Raw genomic sequence first — 20,244 nt, 5'->3', positions numbered from 1 at the left:
GAAACCATTCAAACACTTTTTCACTATAGTCTACAGATAAGAAAAGGGTCACCCTGCTAATCCCTAAAGAGCTCTAAATAGAGCCCCAAAAAGTCATTGATACAAAAATAGTTGCAACAACTTAGAAAATATAAAATGTCCCCCAGTTTTTCATTTTTTCTTTTTGAAAAAACTTTAATCAATATTATCTTAATTTCCATGAGTATGATTTTGGATATGATAGAATGGAAGAGAAGAATACATGTGGTCTACTTCAATTTTGAGGATCCATGGCTAACCCCAAAAGTTTTAGGATTAAGGCTTTGTTGTTGTTGTTGTTGTTGTTGTATCTTAATCTCTATGAGAGTAATTTCTTTGAGTTCCTTCAACTATCACCCCACCTTGATGCCTAATTTTCTAGAGGAATACATCCAACTCTAGATGCATTATTGTTTGAGAACATTCAAATTACAAGGGAATGTGATAATATCAGAAAAATATTTTATATCATATGTTGCTTCATTTTGGTTATATTAATTGTTCTGTCTTACTAGAAAAAACTACATGATTAACATGCTTAAATTACTCAATGTAGTTTAACAAACACACAAGTCATATGTAATAATATAGAGCTAGGCATATATTAACTTTAGCAACGAAATCATTTTAGTCCTTTCATTCATTATTGATGAAACGATATCATTTCAAAATTAAACATTAAATTAGTTTTTTTTTTTGCTAAACAATGCAATCAGTGTTTCTTTATAACAGGTAATGGCAAAAGGAACACTATATACCAAATCAAATTTAACTCTTACAAGCTATTAATGAAATGAAATGAAATGCATATCACAGAACGATGCATAGGAATTTGATAGAAGATCCATCCAACCCACACTGTTCCCTTTTTTTTGACAAAATACAAGATAGAAATTTGATTTGCCTAATTTTTTTTTTTAATTGTGAATTTTAGGACAGTGAGGATTCGTATATCAATATATACATGATTCAATGATTTAAGCATATATCAACAGTTCAACCCATGAACACAAAAAAGTGTAAAAATAAAAAAATCAAACCCACAAAAAAAAAAAAAAAAAAAAAACAAAGAAATGGATTACCTGGTGTTTCACGAACTTTTATAGATTGTGGGTTTCAATGATATAGAAGCTAGGACTTATGGGTAGCAAGTTTCAGTGAGGTAGGGTGGTCGGAGTGTTTGGGTGAGTGTGTGGATTTAGGGGGAAGAACTAAGAGAGAAGAATCCTTGTTTGGACAAGGAATTGAGAGTGGAGAGGAAGAATCAGTGTGAGGAATTGAGAGTGTCTTTATGGTGAGTGTGAACGACTAAGAGTGGAGAGTGGTGAGAATGTGAGTGAATGATAGTGTGAAGGGAATTTCGCTGTTATGAAATCGAGCCTCTAAGGGTCGAATTCCAGGTGGATAAAAAAACCACGTCATCTATATCAGAACACCAAAATCGAGCCTTTGAGGCTCGAGTTGTTAGGGGTAAATCGAGTTTCTTAAACTTAAGATGCTGGTTTAATATATAGTTTAGAAACATTTCTAGTTAACTATGAGCCCATTTGGTAACATTGTTTTAGTAATATTATTTATATTTTTTGAAAATACTTAATAATTAAAAAAGTGTTTGAAAATATGTGTAATATTATTTAAATGCCATTACAAATGCCTTTTATTGTCAGGCGATTGGTGTTATCGGCCAATTTTTGCCCACGAGGAAGTGAGGAACATCATCAGCAACAGTAACACACAGAGAGAGCACAAAGAGATGAGTGATGAAAGCCAAGGCCTTAGCAAAAAGAGAAGAAAGCACAGTGATTGCCACTGCCACTGCATATCACACGAGTTCTTCAGAGTCGCATCCAATCACCCTAACAAAGTCGCCGTCGTCCATTCCCAAATCTCCACACAACTCCGCACCAGTGGCATCGTCGATAACACTGACACTGATAAGCCGCCGCTTCGTGTGAAATCGGCGTCGCCACCTTTTTACGACGGCGACCGCCTCTTTACTTTTTCTGATCTCCTAACCTCCGTTGATTCGCTCACCTCTCGCCTCCGCTCCATTCTCCTCGGTAACGATTTTAAATTATTTTATTTTATTTTTTTCTGAATTTTAAAAACTTTGTATTTATAATGAAAATTCATAGTGTAGATTGCAACAAAAATTTTGAACGCACTTAGAAACAAAGCAGGTTTGATTTCGCACATGGCGAATTTAAAGGCTTGATAGGTTTGTTGTGTAATGCTTTATTGTTAATCTTGTGAGTGCTCAAATGGCGAAACCTTTATCGCCTTTTGAATTGTAAAAACTTTATGTTTATATTAAAAAAAAAAAAAAAACATAAAGAGAGAAGAAATGGAAATTCATGGTGTTGATGTAATTACCTGTGTTTGAATAGCAACAAAAATTGAAAATTATGAACTAATAAGGCATGTTAGGCATTTTCTTTTCTTTTTTTCCTACAGAAAGTGATTCTGATTCCTCATTTTCTGTGAATTGTAAAAAACTTTATATGTAACAGAAGAAATTTAAAAAAGAAAAAAAAGAAAAAAAAATTCATAGTGTTGATGTAACTGTCTGTGTTTTTGAATTGTGAAAAATTTGAAAATCATGAACAATTGGAAAGGCAATGTCACCGAGTAATTGATGCGGTGAATTTAAATTTTAAAGGCATGTTAGGTCCGTTGTGTCCGAGAATTTATAAAGTGAATTGCAAAAACTTTATATTTATGCCAAGAAATATTAACTATATGACAAGAAATAAAAAAAAAAATTAGTATTTGAATCTTTTAAGCTTTCGGAGTTAGTAAAAAATTTTAGTGATTTGAGTTTAAGTGCATTTATTTAACTGCCTGTGTTTGAATTTTTATAAAGTGAATTGCAAATTATTTTATTTTATTTTTGTTTATACCAAAAAACGTACAAGAAGAAATGAAAAATTATAGTGTTGATGTAACTGCCTGCTTGTGTTTGAATCTTTCAAGTTTTTGAGGTGAGTTGGAAATTTACTTTTGTGAGATTGGAAAAATTATGAGTTATTGGAAATGTAATTTTACTGCCTGTGTTTTTGAATTGCAACAAAATTTGGAAATCATTAACTAATTGGAAATGCAATGTCACTGAGTAATCAATGTGGCAAATTTAAATTTTAAAGGCATTTTAGGTATGTTGTGTGATGATTTATTGTCACTCGACTTTGTTGAAGCTAATAGTACTCATATTGAGGTGGCACCTTTTTTTCCCCCCTCTAAAGAAAACAATTTTGATTCCTCAATTTTCTGTGAATTTATAAAAAAAAATGCAAAAAATAAAGTTACTAAACATCTGAGAAGAAATAAAAAATCATAGTGTTTGAATCTTTCAAGCTTTTGGAGTTAGTTTGAAATTTACTTTTATGATATTGCAAAAAACTTTAACACACTTAGAAACAAGTAGGCTCCATTAACTTATTGGAAATGCAAAGTCAACAAGTAATTGATGCTGCGAATTTACATTTTAAAGGCATGTTAGGTTTGTTGTGTGATGATTCATTTTCATTTTTGGCTTTGAAGGTAATGGTACTCATAATGAGGTGGCTGAGTGTGCTCAAATGGCGAAATCTTTTGTGCCATTTGTGTCAAGTGTGGAGCGATCAATTGAGTATAAGGATATATATACTCCAAAAGTGGTGGGAATATACATGCCACCTTCAGTGGAATACATAGTTGCTGTTCTTTCTATATTGAGGTGTGGGGAGGCATTCATGCCGTTAGATCCATCATGGCCAAAGGAGAGGATCTTATCGGTTGTTGCTTCATCAAATGCTGATTTAATTATTGGGTGCACATCTTCATTTGGGAGGAGTAGCAGATACTGGCTTGATAGATCACATTGGCTAATAGAATGCAGCAGCTGTCCTGTCTTATGCTATTCCATGGAAGAAAGCCTTCAAGAGTATATATGTCCGACGGATTTTTTATGGCCTTGTGAAATTGGAAAAGAAAGATTGTTTTGTTATTTGATGTACACTTCTGGATCATCTGGAAAGCCTAAAGGCGTTTGTGGCACTGAAAAAGGTAAATTGCACATTATGGGGTTCAAGTGACAGTCCAGTGATGTTGGTACCCTTTGTGGTGTCTGATGTATGAGGTTTGAACCCCACGACCCCTCCCCCACTATTTACCAAGCAAAAGATAAAGGGTAATTTGCAAATCACCGTATCTTAGACTGCACTTGGCTCTTTAATTATTAGACTTTAGCCTTTATTTTCATATAACTGTTTTCTTTTATTGTTTGAGTGTTTCTTTTTGTACAATGAGCTCCTGTGTGCTTCTTATATTTTTTTGTGTGTTTCTTTTATTTGTAGGTCTTATAAATCGCTTTATATGGATGCAAGAATTGTATCCCCTGCACAGTGAGGAACTTTTATTGTTCAAGACATCGATTAGCTTTGTTGACCATCTGCAAGAATTTCTTGGGGCTGTACTAACTGCTTGTACATTGGTTATACCTCCTTACAAGGACCTAAAAGAGAATGTATTTTCTGTTATTGACTTTCTGCAGGTATGCTTGCATATTGTGGTTTTGACTGTATCTAGAACTTATAATTCAATAATTTCCCTGTTATTGCTAACTGGTAATTTTTACTGTTCTTCTAGGCTTATTCTATTAGTAGGCTTACTGCTGTTCCATCATTGATGAGGTTAATCCTTCCTGCTTTGCAAAGTCAACGTAATAGGGCCATTGCTAGTTCATTGAAAGTTTTAGTGCTAAGTGGTGAAGTTCTGCCTTTATCCTTGTGGGATATGCTTTCCAAGTTTTTACCAGAGACCACCATTTTGAATTTATATGGGAGTACAGAGGTTGGAAAGCAACATTCTCTTTCTAATTTGGTTGTTCAAGTTGTAGAACACATTTGTCATTTTTCTGTTTTTATTATTGATGGCTATTACGTCATTGTTTGAATTAAGGTGTCTGGTGATTGTACATATTTTGACTGCAAGAGGTTGCCAATGATTTTGGAGATGGAGACGCTAACAAGTGTTCCGATTGGTGTGCCTATTTCTAACTGCGATGTAGTTCTTGTTGGCGAAAATGACACATCCAATGAGGGAGAAATATATGTTGCCGGTGCATGTGTTTCTAGTGGATACTTTTCAGATTCTACTCATTCGTTTCTGGACTCTGTAAAATTGCCTCAGAACTCCATTTGTAGCGGTTCCATTGGCCATGGAAATCAATTTTATTTTAGAACTGGTGATTTTGCTAGGCGGCTCCAGAGTGGTGACTTAGTTTTCTTGGGAAGAAAAGACCGCACTGTGAAGTTTAATGGGCATCGTATTGCTTTGGAGGAGATTGAAGATGTGTTAAGGGGACATCCTGAAGTAGTTGATGCTGCTGTGATTTTAAGTAAAGGTCAAGGGGAACTTGTGGTTCTTGAAGCATTTATAGTCTTAAGAGAGGAAATATCCAGTGAAACATTCAGATCTTCTATCAGAAGTTGGATGGTTGACAAACTTCCATTAGCAATGCTTCCTAACCATTTCACAATTACAGAGTCAATACCTGTGTCTTCTAGCGGAAAAGTTGATTATGAGTTGTTGGCAGGTTCAGGATTTCTCACTAAGCAAGTTCAAGATAAGATTGGTGACACGGGGAGCAGTGATCTGTTGCGCATTATTACGACGGTTTGCTCTTCATCCTTCAATATTATCCCTTTCTGTTTTTGTTTTGTAAATAAAATGCTCTTACGTTTAAATTAGAATTTGTTACATAGTGATGCAACTGTTTTCTTCTTCATCTCCTTGTACTGAGATATATTTTGAAAATGTTTCTATTAAAAAATTTCTTTGATGTTCTCATTCATTTTCAACGATTCTTGTTAGGAATTGTCTTTAGGTGAGAGTTGTGAGACATAGTGGTGGACCCAGACAACTTTACCTGGATGCTAACTTTCTCCATATATGCCCTGTTAATATTGTTCTGCTTGTCAATAATTGCTCAGCTTCATAATATAGGATAGGTCTCGTGGTTCATTATCCTCTTAGTTATTATATTACTATCCTCATTCCCATTTGGGAAACATAGAGAATTGGAGTTGAACCAATACAGATTATGACAGTGCCCTGGTCTTTTTCAGTTGGCAACTTGTCTGGACCACTTTCCACTTTTTTACATCATAATAGATTCTTTCAGCTTCAACTTGATTGGCTTTGTAAAGCTGAATAAGTTGTTCTTGGATTCCACTCCATTGTTTTTAGAGTCTCTGTCCTTTTGTACATGATTCTTTTGTAATTTTTTTGACTACTTCGTGTCCTTTGTGCATGAAGTAGTCTTCTTTTAATATATATTTCTCACTTATCAAAAAAAAAAAAAGAAAAAACGATAAATAAGTCATTCTTGACATAACTCTCAAGATCTGATATGATTATACTTTTGCCTTGTTTAAGCATTACTCCAACAGCCAATAAAGTCTTTATACTTTTGCATTGTTTCAATAAAGTAAGTGCAAGAGTCTTCGATTGGATAGCCTTGGGATTGGCTAATGAAAATATTGAGTGTTGTGCAAGAGAGAGAGAGAGAGAGAGAGAGGAGAGCTCCAGGGTTTCTCTCATCTCCTGATATTAATATTTAATTAAGTATTTAAATATGCTATTTCTCTGGTTGTATAAAGTTAGTTGAAAATCTGGTAAACAAGGTAACTCTTCTATAACCTTCATGGTGATTCTAGGCCCCATTGGAATATTACAAAGCACATGGCAAGTGTAGCAAAATGCTTACAAACACGTCTTTCATCTTTTCTGATTGAAGCCCCAAAAGATTGAATGTTTTAATGAAAATGGCTTGAAAGATGATTGGACTACGTTTCTCATGCAATTTTAATTATTAAGGTTTGAAGGGATTGACCATCTATTCTACAAATTGTGTTTGCTTAATGGACTCTGATCTTAGTGTATTTAATTAATTGTGTGGAACATAGGGTTATTTGAAACGAACTTGGCAATGCCAATTGATGGCTTCACATCAGTTCTCCTCCTAATATATATATTTGATAAGTAGTTGTCCTACTAATATTTACTTACCTTCCCGTTGTGCATCTAATGCTAGTGTTCAGCTGAGAGTTACATAGGTTTCCTCTGTTAGAGCAAAGATATATATGTTATTTGTTTTTTAGACACTTTCTAGTGTTTATTTGAAGAATAACAGAACATATGGATATGAATTGCATTGTGCAATGCATCATGAGTTGCACAACCTGATATCAAACGTGACTAACATTCATCATTGTTTGTGTTTTGTAAGTATATGCATACCTAAATTAATTTTATTTCTTTTGGTCAATCTCAATTTCTTACAAGTAGATTAATGAGGTTGTATTTTTCTCTTTTGGTATTGAAAATTCATTTAAAAAGGCTAGGGGGGCTAAGGCTGAGGTACACATCTTATACAAAAAGTTAATGGCTAATTCTCATTAGGCTGGTTGTATTTTCTTGTTAAGATACTGTTAATACTTTTAGCGCCCCCCCCCCCCCCTCCCAAAAAAAAAAGAGAGAACTAGTATGTTGTAACTATTATTGGGTAATGTAAAGAAATGTAGTAGTTAGCTGAGAAAATAATTCTCGATGTGTCACTTTTGATTACCTTTAAATTGATATTAGCTATTTTGAATCATCAATGACGTAAATATGTATGATCATCTCTCTGGCAGGCCTTTTGTGATGCTTTAAGGGTTGAAGAGGTCTCCAATGATGATGATTTCTTTATGATGGGTGGTAATTCTATTGCTGCAGCACATCTTTCTCACAATTTAGGGATTGATATGAGATTGATTTATTACTTTTCAAGTCCATCTAAGATTTATCTGGCTCTTCTAGAGAAAAAAGAACCGTGGCTTCTAGATGTCCAAAAGGATGATATTTGGGAAATGAAATTTGATGAGGGTAGGAGGAGCATTTTTCATTCCATTAAATCTGAGACCGCAGATCCTTTTCTCTTTAAACCACGGGAGGGTTTATTGAGGACCTCTTCTGGAAAGAATGAGAATAATGCTGTAGTCTCTAAACGCATAAAGGTGGATTCAAATATACATGTTATTGCAGAAGATGGTAGTCCAAGGGATGGGTATTTATGGAGTTCTGCTTCAGAATTCACATCATGTTCTGTCAGCCGGTGCAACAAGGTCATGTATGAAGGGGGGAGGAATGATATATGTCAAGCAACCTGGTCTGCAAAAATTTCAAGAGATAGAAAAGGTTCTATGCAAGAATTTTGGAAAGTTCACATGGAGTCTTGTGTTGATGCATCACCAATGGTTGTATTTAAAGACCCGGAGATCTATTTATTTATTGGATCTCACTCGCATAAATTTCTGTGTGTTAATGCCAAAAGGTATAGTCCACCTTGTAGTTTCTGAATTATTCTGTTCATATCTTTCATATGATGTTTTAGGATGATTCTATAATATTTAGCTATCAGATTTACCATATGATGACTAGGTTTAAATTCTGATTTTCCAGCATGAGAGTTGTGTCTTATTCTGAAAAATATTGCAGATTTCCACTGCCATATTCAATAAAATATAACTCGTATATATATATATATATGAGTTACATCTAGTTTAACTTTTGTCAATGTTACACCATTTAATGTATATACAAAGCATGTTTTATGAATTGGATAGTAAAAAATTCAATTCACACAAAATTTGATGTGCATATTAAGAAGAAAGAGAATATGTAACACAATGGTGAGATTTTCAAATCAATAGTGGTGTGTGTGACTTTCATAAAGAGTTACCCTACACACACACATATTGTAGATCATTGAGTTTTTGACGTCTTTACTTGAAACAAACTGTTTCCCTGTCATGTGATTTACCTAAAATCTGGTCCAAAATATAACCTGTCTATTTTTTTTTCTATTGGTTAGCCACACACATGCAAGGTGGGTTTGAACTGGCAAGTCAACGCCTTCCACCATGTACTTATGCACGGGGCAAGCAAAGAGAGTTTTTTTTTTTTTTTTGGGGGGGGGGGTGGAGGGGGTTTGGGGGAGGAAAAGTTGTGCTATGAGCTAAAGCTCATTAGCCAAACCTTAATGGAGTAAATGTGTTTAGTGAAATAAATTCAATCTAATTAGAGTCTGATTTCCTGTTGATGCCCCATATTGGTCTTGCAGTTTCTCCTACTTCAACCCTGACAAAGTTACTGATTTTGCAGTGGTTTTGGTTCGTGTGGCATCTTATATATTCTTTACAGTTGGATGGCCTTATATAGTTGTAATGCCTAATGTGAAATTTGACAGAGAATGTTAACATGCATATATATATTTTTTTTCCTTACCACCATGCATATTTAATTTTTTATCACACCCGTAGAATGCATAATTGCAAATGTTTTTGAAACATTCATGTTTTCTATTGGTACTAGTTATAATATGTTCTTTAATTATGCAATAGTAGAAGTAAAGCGTTTCATTATAATAGAGGATGAATGTTCATCTGAAGACCAGGGCAGAAACCTTCAGGGGTTACTAGGAATGTGATTTGATTCTGACCATGCACAGGGCATTTAGCATTAACCATTTGTATTCTAACTCAAATGTTGTTCTGCTACATATTTGGGTTTAGTGGTTCTGTCCAGTGGGAGGTCAAATTAGAGGGGCGAATTGAATGTTCAGCTGCAGTTCTTGCCGATTTTTCTCAGGTTGTTCATTTTATTGTTTGCTTATATCAAGTTCTTCTACCAATTACCATGAAAGGAGCTTAAAACGCTTTTAATGTATTTATTGTAAATTGTGCCATCTCTTTTAGGTTGTAGTTGGATGCTACAAAGGCAAAATATATTTTCTTGATTTTATGCATGGAAACATCTGCTGGATTTTCCAAACGTCTGGTGAGGTATGATAGTTATGATGCTTTTCCTTCTTGCGTTTGTATCTTCTTGTGTGAGGGATCTTTCTGGTCTTTGTAGTCTCCTAGCATTTGGGTTGGTAATCTTTGAGAGTTTACTGAATACTAATTATAGGGACTTTTGTGTTTTGGATGAATTAATTATATAGCTGATATGACATAGAAATATTTGAAGATTTTCTGGGGATGGATTTTTTGATATGTTTGTTGATAACAATCATGGGAAATTTGTAGAAATTGTTACCTGTACTGCTTTCTAATGTACATAAGTGAATCATTGCTTCTCAGATAGAGGATCTGCAAGAACAGGAAACGGACCTTTTCCCATTATTTAATAGATTTAATGAATTTCAATTACAACATTCAATATTGATCAATGCAAATAAAGATCAGATTTCCATACACATAGAAGCTTTTACGTATATTATGTAGTTCAAGTTCCATCAGAATTTTAGACTTTTAATATGTGTAGGATGTTTTGTATAGCCTTGGTGGTAGTTTCTTTAGGTCTTTGTGTCCTTGCAATATATAAGCAAACAATATGTGTTCTTCTTCTTCTTCTTCTTCTGCTTCTCTCTCTCTCTCTCTCTCATTTGTGGAATCTTACAAATAAATTGAGGTTATTTATGATTTTGTGTTTTTTTATGTATAAAGATATAGATGATTGGGCATAAATTGAGCAAACTGTCTCTAAACAATTTGGAAATCACTTTTAATGTTGGGTATAAACTAGAATTTATATGATTAATGATAGAAACACCTCTTTGAAATTGCATCATGGCTCTCAAGTTTTGCATTTATATTGGATTGCTTATATCTAATTTCTCATTGCACACATTAAACTAAGATATTGCTTCTGCTGTTTGGGCTCATACGGATTTCATTTGTAACATTTGAAAGGTGAAGTCGCAGCCAGTCGTAGATGTACGCAGGCAATTGATTTGGTAATTTTCTTGATACTTCGTCTTGTGTTTTTCTTCAACTGAACTGATCATTGTTTGTTAATTGTAGAGAGAGAGAAATTATCCCTTTAGTGATGCTGTCCAAATTAAAGATATCAGTTCTCTTTCTTTTCATCTTTCAATAATCATGCATGACATTGCTTTCATAATGTATCACCTAAAATTTACATTGGTCTCGGAAAGTAAATGGTTCAGTTTGGTCAGTGGTCCTTGGACCAATGGCATCTCCTCCACTCACATACAAGGGATGGAGCATGAAGTGGTGAGTTTAATCCCACATGATTTAGTCATATCTACCTATTATATAACACAGAAAGTGAATAGTTAGTTTTAGTGGCAGAACCAAAATAAGAGAAACAAGAAGCTGTTCATGCTCCATCAAACATCTCCATTCCATTATGCAACATTTAGGGAAACATGGAAAACTTTTTTCTTATTGCTTTTTACGCTTGAACTTTGAAGTTTTGTCTGTAATTTGTGTAGTAGAGAGCTCACTTGTCAAACTCAAAAACTTAGAAGAACATTATATCTTTATTTTTTGTTCGATGGCACAACCTCTGTCGTTTTTGAACACCTAAACTGATATTAATAATGTAAGGATGATCTTTGGTGCTTCATCAGTCTATTTCTTCTGCTGGCTTCTTTTATAACTTTTTTTTTTTTTTTTTGTTATGTTTCTTTATTTATTTTACGGTTTTATGTCATCTGTAAAGTGTTGCTTTTCCTCAATGATACTGTGATTTTTGTTTGTTATTTCAATTTCATTAATTTTGGTGAAATTATGCCATACTGTTGTAATTTATTTGCTTGATAAGAATTCTTTTACACCATTGATTGGCTAGAGGAAACCAGCCCCCCTCCCCCCTCCCCCCCTCTCTCTTTTTACAAGGATTTAAATCTGCAACAAATTATTTGTAGGTGTGGATCACATGATCATAACTTATATGCTCTTGACTACAAAAATCGTTGCTGTGTTTATAAGCTTTCATGTGGTGGGAGTATTTTTGGCTCGCCTGTAATTAATGAGGTGAATCTTATTTAGTTTTGCTCCACAAAGCATGCTTGATCAACTGGCAAACATTTACATTTTGGTTTGAATTACCTTGTTATTTTCTTTTTGATTGTGATATGTTTTCTTGCTATTTAGCGTATAGTCTTATTTCTAATATATTTGTTTCTAATCTTTGCACCTATTGCATCCAATATGATAGTCACCATCTTTTTTATATTTAGCATTTTCCCCCAAGTTGTAATTCAACATGGAATTGTCTTGTTATGTGCATTTAAATATCAATCAGTTTTTGGATTGTTTTTGTACCTGGGATTGGTAATGGAAACTTTTTCTATGAAAAGCATTTTATTGAAATAGCTCATAATGGGTTTCAAATATGGGCAAGAATGGCCAAATAACACTATTTGGCGAAATATAGCAATCTATCACAGTTCACGAAATATTTACTAATCTACCACTATTTTGTAACTTGACTTCATGGACATTTATCCCTATCTTACACCACAAAATATCCACAAGGGCATTTATCCCCATAAGTCATGATAAATTGGATCACAAAAATGTATTGTAACGAATTTAACACAGAATGAAACAAGTCTAAGATACAAACACACAAGCCATACAACCAATCACTATCTATTTCAGTTTAAATAACCATCAAAGTAGTATGCATGTAATGGAGACATCTGATCATGAAATTTTTTCTTAAAACTTTTAATACTGTAACCTAGAAGGCAAAGAAGTTTCTAGGATGCACAACATTTTGAGATGATAATAGATAAATCTGATTAATTTATCAAATAGCAATAACATCAGATTTCATCAAATTTAAAACCCACAAGAAATTGAAAAAAAAAAAAAAAATTTCGCTGTATTCAATTAGACAAAGGTTCTAAACAACTGAGAGAGGGGTTTTGTACTTGCTGATGTCAAAATTGATCAACAACTCCGTATGTGCAGATCCCCAAGCTCTTGATGCCAACAACTTTGAGTTCTGCCTTGATTTGATACGAGCTTCACTTTGTTCAGGATATGGCTGATACGGTTTTCTGGTGAAGCACTGTTAGGCACAGTGGGTGGGCTGAGTGAAGGGAAGTTGGTGAAGGAGAGAGGGAGAGTGGGTTTTCCGGTGAGAGAAGGAAGCTTTGGGGAAGGAGAGGGAGAATGAGTCTGTGAAAACAGTTTTTACTTACAGTAGAACTCGAGTTTAGTGATAGCGAGTTCCATGTGGACTTTTTAATTAAAAAATGCCAAATCAGCGGGTGCCACCGTGGCACAGTTCTAAGAAATTCGATTTTTGGGAATTTGGGTTACATTTAAAACTTGAGTTCCATGAACTCGAGTTACAAAAGGTGGTAGATTGTTATATATTTCTCCAAAACATGCTATTTGGCCATTTTTATGCTGCTGCATAAGAAACAGCTCAAGATGTTTTTTGGCTTAACATTGGATTCGCTTTTAAATGAAACTTCATAAAGTATATTGTTACAGTAGCATGATTTTACAAAAAGGACTCCAAACAATTATAAAAGGTTGTTTGTTGTACTGGTTTGAGTAGTGTAGCAATTGTGGTAATAAGTTGTAATGGGTTCTATAAACATAATTCTTTTTTTTGAGAAGGGGAGGGGGGGGGGGTAGGAATGATTAGTTTCTCCTAGTTGATGTTTTGAATATCTTTTCATGATCATGTGCCTTTGTGGTACAACTAGAGAGAAATATTATAAATAATGGGAAATGTTTCTATGATCATCACTTGATTTAGAGTCTGATCTTTTTTCCAAATTGCTCATCATCATGATAATAATCATTATCATATTATTGGTTTCTTGGCTTTGAGAAACTAAAGTTGTTGCCATCTGTGTTATTTTAACCCCAGTCTCTATTAAACACATGTTGTTAAGAGGGTCAAAACAAAAGCTTTAACTAATTTGGAGATTGTTGATCTATCTTCTGTCTTACTGATTTAATATCTAATTAATTTTTCATATAGGTGCATGACACACTTTATGTGGCTTCTACTAGTGGTCGTTTGACAGCTATATCAATTATGGTATGACAGATTTCAATTTTATCAGTTTATGAAGATAGAATTAATTTCCCAATGTATCAAATTCAGGAAATTCTTGAGTGGTTCAAGAATGGGGATTGGATTTGTGGCTTTTGATTGCGGTTCTTGTGCTTGAAATGGAGTCACTTCATGCCAATTTAGATTTTTTTTTTCCCCACATTTTTTTAAAAATGGGATCTGTATTGTAAGGAAGAAACACTATTTTCAAAACCTATGAACAAAGAATTTGTAGAGTAGGTGCGGCAAGAACTTCTGTTACATTTACCGTTGTTCTTACATGATTGTTTCATCCTTCTAAATGGTCCTTCACCATTCATCTCCCCATTTGAAATTGGCATTATCTCTTTGCCACTGATTGCTTATACAACCATTTCTTTAATGGGAAAGGAATATAGCATTTCATTAAATAAAAGAGAAATATTAAAGATGAGGAGTATAAGGTGTTCAACCAAGAGCAGAAGCAGAATAAAACATAAAAGAGACAAACCAATACTCCCAACTAAATCATACTGGATCTTTTGCTGTAATTTTTAGGGGACAACTTAAATATATGTATACCTTTGTATGTTCCACGTTTATACTTTTCTTGTTTTTCTACTTGTTATATCCCTTTGTAGGTGAAACTCCCTTCATTATTTGAATTTTTTAAAGTCGCTTGATGACTTATGCTACACTTCACAAATGCAGATTTTACCATTTAATACTTTGTGGCTGAAAGAGTTAGAAGTGCCAGTGTTTGGGTCTCCCGCCATCAATTCTCTGAATGGAAATGGTATCAATTTGTTCATTTAATAATTGTATATGTATTTTGTCTTTGAAAGTTCGTTCCTGAAAATATATTTGTATTATTAGATCATTATGTTTTATATATTTGTATAATACTTTTCTGCTGTTGTCCACTGCAGTTATTTGTTGTTTGGTGGATGGACATGTTATCTCTTTGGACTCAAGTGGATCCATTGTCTGGAAGGTGCAATTTCATTATATTGCACAATAGTTAAAATCTATGTGACTTATACTATTATCCTTATAATAACTATGTTTGAATGATTGCTTAATCCACCAGTTTTTCTTTACCCTTTGTGACATGCTAGACTAAGTGATCTGTCCACATGCTTAGTGGGCTTTTGGGTAGGAAAAGTTATTATATGGGGAGTTTGTCATGGTGAAGGAAAAGGCTTTAGAATTTTGAGAGATAAGAAGGGCTTAATTATGGGTTCCAAAAGAAATAAAAAAGAGAGTGTGACTGTTCCAGGGTTGCGAACAGTGCCAGTGTACATTGAAGAAGAAGACATAGAGAGGGCATACCTCAGCGTTCAAAACTCAATATTCCATTATCAAAGTCTGAATTTTTTGAAATGAAGTATATATAAACTCATTGACTCATAACCTATCAGAACTAGGACTTATATTTTGACTAGTAAAAAAAAAAAAAAAAAAAAAAAAAAAAAATCCCAACAAAAAGGAGGAATAAGTTGGACTCAAAGAAAAAATATATATATTCAAGACAGCTAGGGACTCCTAGAAAGTTCTAGGATGAAAACCTAATTTTAAAATTTGTATTAAAATTTTGATCCTAGACTCCTAATGCGATTGCCTTCAACACCATATAAAATGCATCTTAATTTGTTGCTACACGTGAGTTGCACACAAGAAAAAATTTCAAGTTGCCAAAACTGAAAACTGGTTGGAAAGAAGGTTTTTGATGTTAAGAAATTAGAGTAAATACAGAATGTTGGCGCACTCAATATAGACATTTCATATATATATATATATTTTATTATTATTATTTTATTTTAGGCTTTTTGCCTATTTCAGATTGTTCCTCTTGAAAGGGGGGGTTAATCCTTGGGGGGTGTGCCCTATCTTATTTATTTATAAAAATGGGATCCTCCGGGGGGGTCTGACCTTGGCAATTCTTTTTGCTGTTATTATTTTGATAATTCAATCATTACAACTTAAAAATGGGGGAGGGGAGATGCAAACCATGGTAATCATTATTAAGGAGGTTAAGCAATGCTATTGAGTTATGAGGCTCTTGCTCTCTTTTGTGTTTGTCTAGAAAAATCTAGAACACTTCAATTATAGAAGAAAATTTCTAAGATGTGCTATTTTAATTGCTATCATCTTTATGTGGTAAATCAACGATCAACACTGCAACCTACCTTTGCACATTAAGTGCACTGCAAATCTTTGAGTTAAAGTGAATTTATTTCTTATTAATACCTTTCAAATATAAATAAAAGGTGGTAATGTAGGACCATGGTTGCAACCATTAAAAACATATAAAAGGAATCCAAAACTAATTATAATACCCAAGCATTAATTTGGAACATGTTGGATGATGCCAAGTGTATGTGGGAGTTTGAATAAGCTTGCTAGTAGATTATGAGTTTTATTTTATTATGTTTGGGAATTAAATAGCTATGGTTAGATTTCTTATAATTATATTCATTTTTAAGTTGGGCAATATTCTAATTATTTCGTTTCTGGGCATCCGCTATAGTAACGGTCCATTGGGTCTTATTTTGGTTTTATTTGAGTTCTGTTATTTAGTTTGGGCTCAGAGTAAAAGTCCAAGGGGTCCAACTTTTATTAAGGTTTCAAGCAGTCCAAGTTCTACTAAAAATAGGTTTTAGTAAATGTATTTAAAGGGATTTTCAATAGAGAATATTTTTTTGTAAATTTTTAGAAGTTCTAAAGCTTTGTTTGGGGTTTGCGTGATGCAACCTTCTTTATGGTGTGGTGCCTAGTCTTGGAAGCTTATCTTCTTCTGTTTTTTTTTCCCCCCCCTAACTTCCAGCAACTTGAAACCTTGCAACCACACATTGATTTGTTACTTTTGAAACCCTAAAATCCAAAATTTCATAACTATAGATCCGTAGTAATCAATGGTCAATGCAGTTTATCCCTTGCACAGTGTCTTTTAGGAGTTACTTGTTAAATGTGATCTTTTGATCTAAAGATATGTAAGTTTAATTTTCTGCCTCACTTTTACATTGTTGTAACATGCGTGATTGGGATTTTATAGGATCTTTTAAGTTTTAACCCTTTTTCTAACCAATGACTTCCTTCTCCAGTATAGAACTGCTGGTCCAATATTTGCTGGACCCTGCATTTCTGCTGCTCTTCCTTCTCAGGTATTACCGTTTTTTTTCCAAGCAATTAAGGGTTATTAGTATTATTGCACTTCCCACATGCCTACTTTTAATGAAAATGTAGTATTTATTACTATCCCACTTCCTGCGCACCCTACTTTATAAGAAAATGTACATTGATGATATTATTATTATCCCCCCTCTGCATGCCCTACTTTTTTTTAACACAAAAATGTACATTGAGGTAGACATTGGTTGTATTGTCAATACATTTTGGCATGAGGAATACACCTAATGATGATTCCATACTGTTTAAAGTATGAGATTATCTCGTGTAATAGTGCTGATATGTCCTAGACATGTAGCTTGGGATATTCTCTTTCTATAGTACTTTGATATGTGTTGTCAATGAGCTTAAGCTCAAATGAAATTTCATCAAGAACTGGATGGAGGATTATGTCTTGGGTTTGAACTTATTAGCTGCTTGTGTTACTTATCAATAATAAGTAAAAAAAAAGTGTTAAATATCTGTTGGTTTAAAAAAAAAAAAGAAAAAAGGCATAATGTTTGAGCGTGTCTTAATATTTTAATATTATTCTCTAAAGAAACTCTTGTAATAATAATAATTTGGTATGAGTAGTTTCACCACATAATATACCTCATCCCCCCACACACCCCACCCCCCACACACACAGGCATAAAATTAACTCAGACCATAGTGATGAGAAAATATTTTGCATGATTATATGTTGTCTTATTTTGTTTATTATTCTACAGGTGCTTATATGTTCCAGAAATGGAAGTATTTATTCACTTGAACTGGTAAGTTCCAGCAATTATCCTGACCAAAATGTGTTCATGATAATTTGTTTTATTGGCTATCTACACAACCTCCCAGTGGTTTGTCTTGAACATCTCATTATTTTGGAGAAGTGTCATTTGAGCTAGAGCTCAATGGCACAAAAAAATTTGAAGATAAATAGTTTTGGTCTTCTGTAATTTCTGATTACAGAGAATCTCACCTCATGCTTGAACCAAGAGCTTGATCTCTCTTTACAGGCTGCTTGATTACTGGATAGTCTGATAGTTCTTTTTCTTTACCTTGATTTCATTTTATAATCTATTGTCTTGAATCCCACTTGTAGTAGATGTCTGCCTAGAAAGCAAGCAAGCATTCTTGTACATCTAATTGGTTTCCCTAATAGATAATGTTAGATTTAGAAATTAAAATTTGAGGTTTTGCTCGTTCTAATTTAAAAGTTCGTTAATTGATGCCTCCCAAAGCCTTTCCAACCATGACTAGTGACCTTGATGTTTGTTCTCACATTCATGAGTATTAGTGCAAAGGCTTGATGATCATTATTATCCAATAGATGTTAAGGATTTTATACTCTTCAATTGTTTCTATTTTAAGCAAAATCTTCACATCCCATTTTACCTAATAAATCAGTTCATTAGGACATCTTTCACAAGTTGGACCCATGTCTTCACATCCCGCTTTACCCAATAAAAACGTTTTTTGTTTTAAAAATGTGGAAAAGGTTTGTCTTTTACAGCTTGTTTTCCATTGACTTGTTTTTCGGTCATACCAAATACCAAAATATAGTGTTTTCTGCCAAAACAAATGGAGCGTTTAAGACACCAGCTCTTTGTAGGTGGACACCAGATGGTTAGAGTAAGAATCTATTGCTCGACTAAATAAGATATTTAAATAATAGAAACTTGTGGCATAAATCTCAATTTCATTTTTTAAGATGTACAACCATATGTCAAACTACTCATTCAATTGACCTCAATTATTGGTTATTGCTGCTGGAATTCATTCCAGGAAAAGGGAGAACTACTGTGGGAATACAATATTGGAGATCCAATTACTGCATCTGCTTATGTTGATGAGCACTTACGGTTGATATCTGATTCTTCCCGTTCATCTGACAGGTAGAGAAAATGCACATATCAAAGAAAATCTGAACATACAAATGGTCATTTATACATTTTTCCTTGATGTTTCCAGGTTAATTTGTGTCTGTTCCAGTTCTGGAAGTGTATGTTTGCTTCGAGTTAACTTGGAGGTCAACAGAGAGACGAGTCAACTAGGAATAGATGTGCAGGAATTCGCTAGGTTGGACCTCCAGGGAGACATATTCTCTTCACCTGTAATGATTGGTGGCAGAATTTTTGTTGGTTGCAGGGATGATTATGTGCACTGCATTGTTGTTGAAATTCAAAGTCTATTGCAATCATAGAGCTTATTTGTGTGGCTTTCACTATCCAAACCATCGTCATATTCATCATTAAGCCATGAGAGTCTAGCTTGACCCATGCCATGAAATCTTTTCGTCAACTTAATTCAGGTTTTAGCTTTGCAAGGTCTCTAAGGGGACATAACATAAAGAATCTAGGTTGACCCCCACTTGGTTTTTTTTTTTTATTTTTTTATTTTTAAATTAATTTTTTTAGAAACGAATTATATATTAGAGAAGGGAGGCAAAATCGAGAGGAACTATCCCATCTGATTCACAAGAACCCAAAACAGTGGGAAATAGAGGAGATGGGGATGGTTCCTTGAGGAGGCCCAACCAGCGAGCAAGTGTGCTGCAGAGTTGGGTTTGATAGGACTATATATATATATATATATATATATATATATATTTATATGTGCTGATTACTGCATCCCTCCCTTAAAACCCGTAGTCACTGTCCAAATCAAATGATAAGAGTGACACAATTAGGTATTCTCGTCAACAACATTTCAATCCTAGATTAGGCTTATAGGAGTTGAAACTTAAAAAGTTAGTTAGTGTCCTAGAAAAACTGTAACAGCAGACCAGCCCAAAGATGGCATGCAAAATTAGCTCCAAAAATCAATTTTGGAAAATTTCCGGATTTAATCTCCTATATGTCAGGCTAATATATCCCAAGTTTGGTGTCAAAATTCTACTACTAAGTCAATTATAAAGAGTTTAATTTGGAGATGTCAGATTGTATTCTGCAGCAAACAACCCTTTGTTTGGTTACCCTTTGACACCTCAAATGACAACAAAAACTTGTGAGATTTCACAAATATTCAGTACCATATGAGTGAGTAGTTAACTTAGGACCTTAAAATTCTGTCTCAAATTTCAGCCTAAATTTTCAACCTGTCTTCTTTCCTCAAAAGTTTGTCTATTTATGGAAGTAGTGAACCATGGTATGTCTTGAAAAATAA

At 33.9% G+C, this 20,244-nt stretch overlaps 1 protein-coding gene across 3 annotated transcripts; it reads left to right on the top strand.

The window, feature by feature from the left end:
• Positions 1–1,680: 1,680 nt before the first annotated feature.
• LOC115986436 (putative acyl-activating enzyme 19) lies at positions 1,681–19,298 on the top strand. 3 transcript variants are annotated; one of them, XM_031109455.1, is made up of 17 exons: positions 1,681–2,078; positions 3,559–4,062; positions 4,353–4,549; positions 4,645–4,848; positions 4,957–5,673; positions 7,695–8,374; positions 9,615–9,690; positions 9,798–9,884; positions 10,797–10,840; positions 11,777–11,885; positions 13,861–13,920; positions 14,626–14,710; positions 14,844–14,908; positions 17,019–17,078; positions 17,814–17,858; positions 18,865–18,974; positions 19,051–19,298. In XM_031109455.1, the coding sequence occupies exons 1-17, from the start codon at positions 1,772–1,774 to the stop codon at positions 19,280–19,282; spliced, it is 3,582 nt and encodes a 1,193-aa protein (XP_030965315.1). In that variant the 5' UTR covers positions 1,681–1,771; the 3' UTR covers positions 19,283–19,298. The 3 variants fall into 3 exon arrangements, with proteins under 3 accessions (XP_030965315.1, XP_030965316.1, XP_030965317.1); XM_031109456.1 differs by lacking the exon at positions 13,861–13,920; XM_031109457.1 differs by lacking the exon at positions 1,681–2,078 and having other exon boundaries at positions 3,565–4,186.
• Positions 19,299–20,244: the final 946 nt, after the last annotated feature.

Source organism: Quercus lobata, chromosome 4 (assembly GCF_001633185.2).
Source record: "Quercus lobata isolate SW786 chromosome 4, ValleyOak3.0 Primary Assembly, whole genome shotgun sequence".
Lineage (NCBI taxonomy): Eukaryota > Viridiplantae > Streptophyta > Magnoliopsida > Fagales > Fagaceae > Quercus > Quercus lobata.
This window is presented reverse-complemented; position numbering and strand designations above follow the sequence as displayed.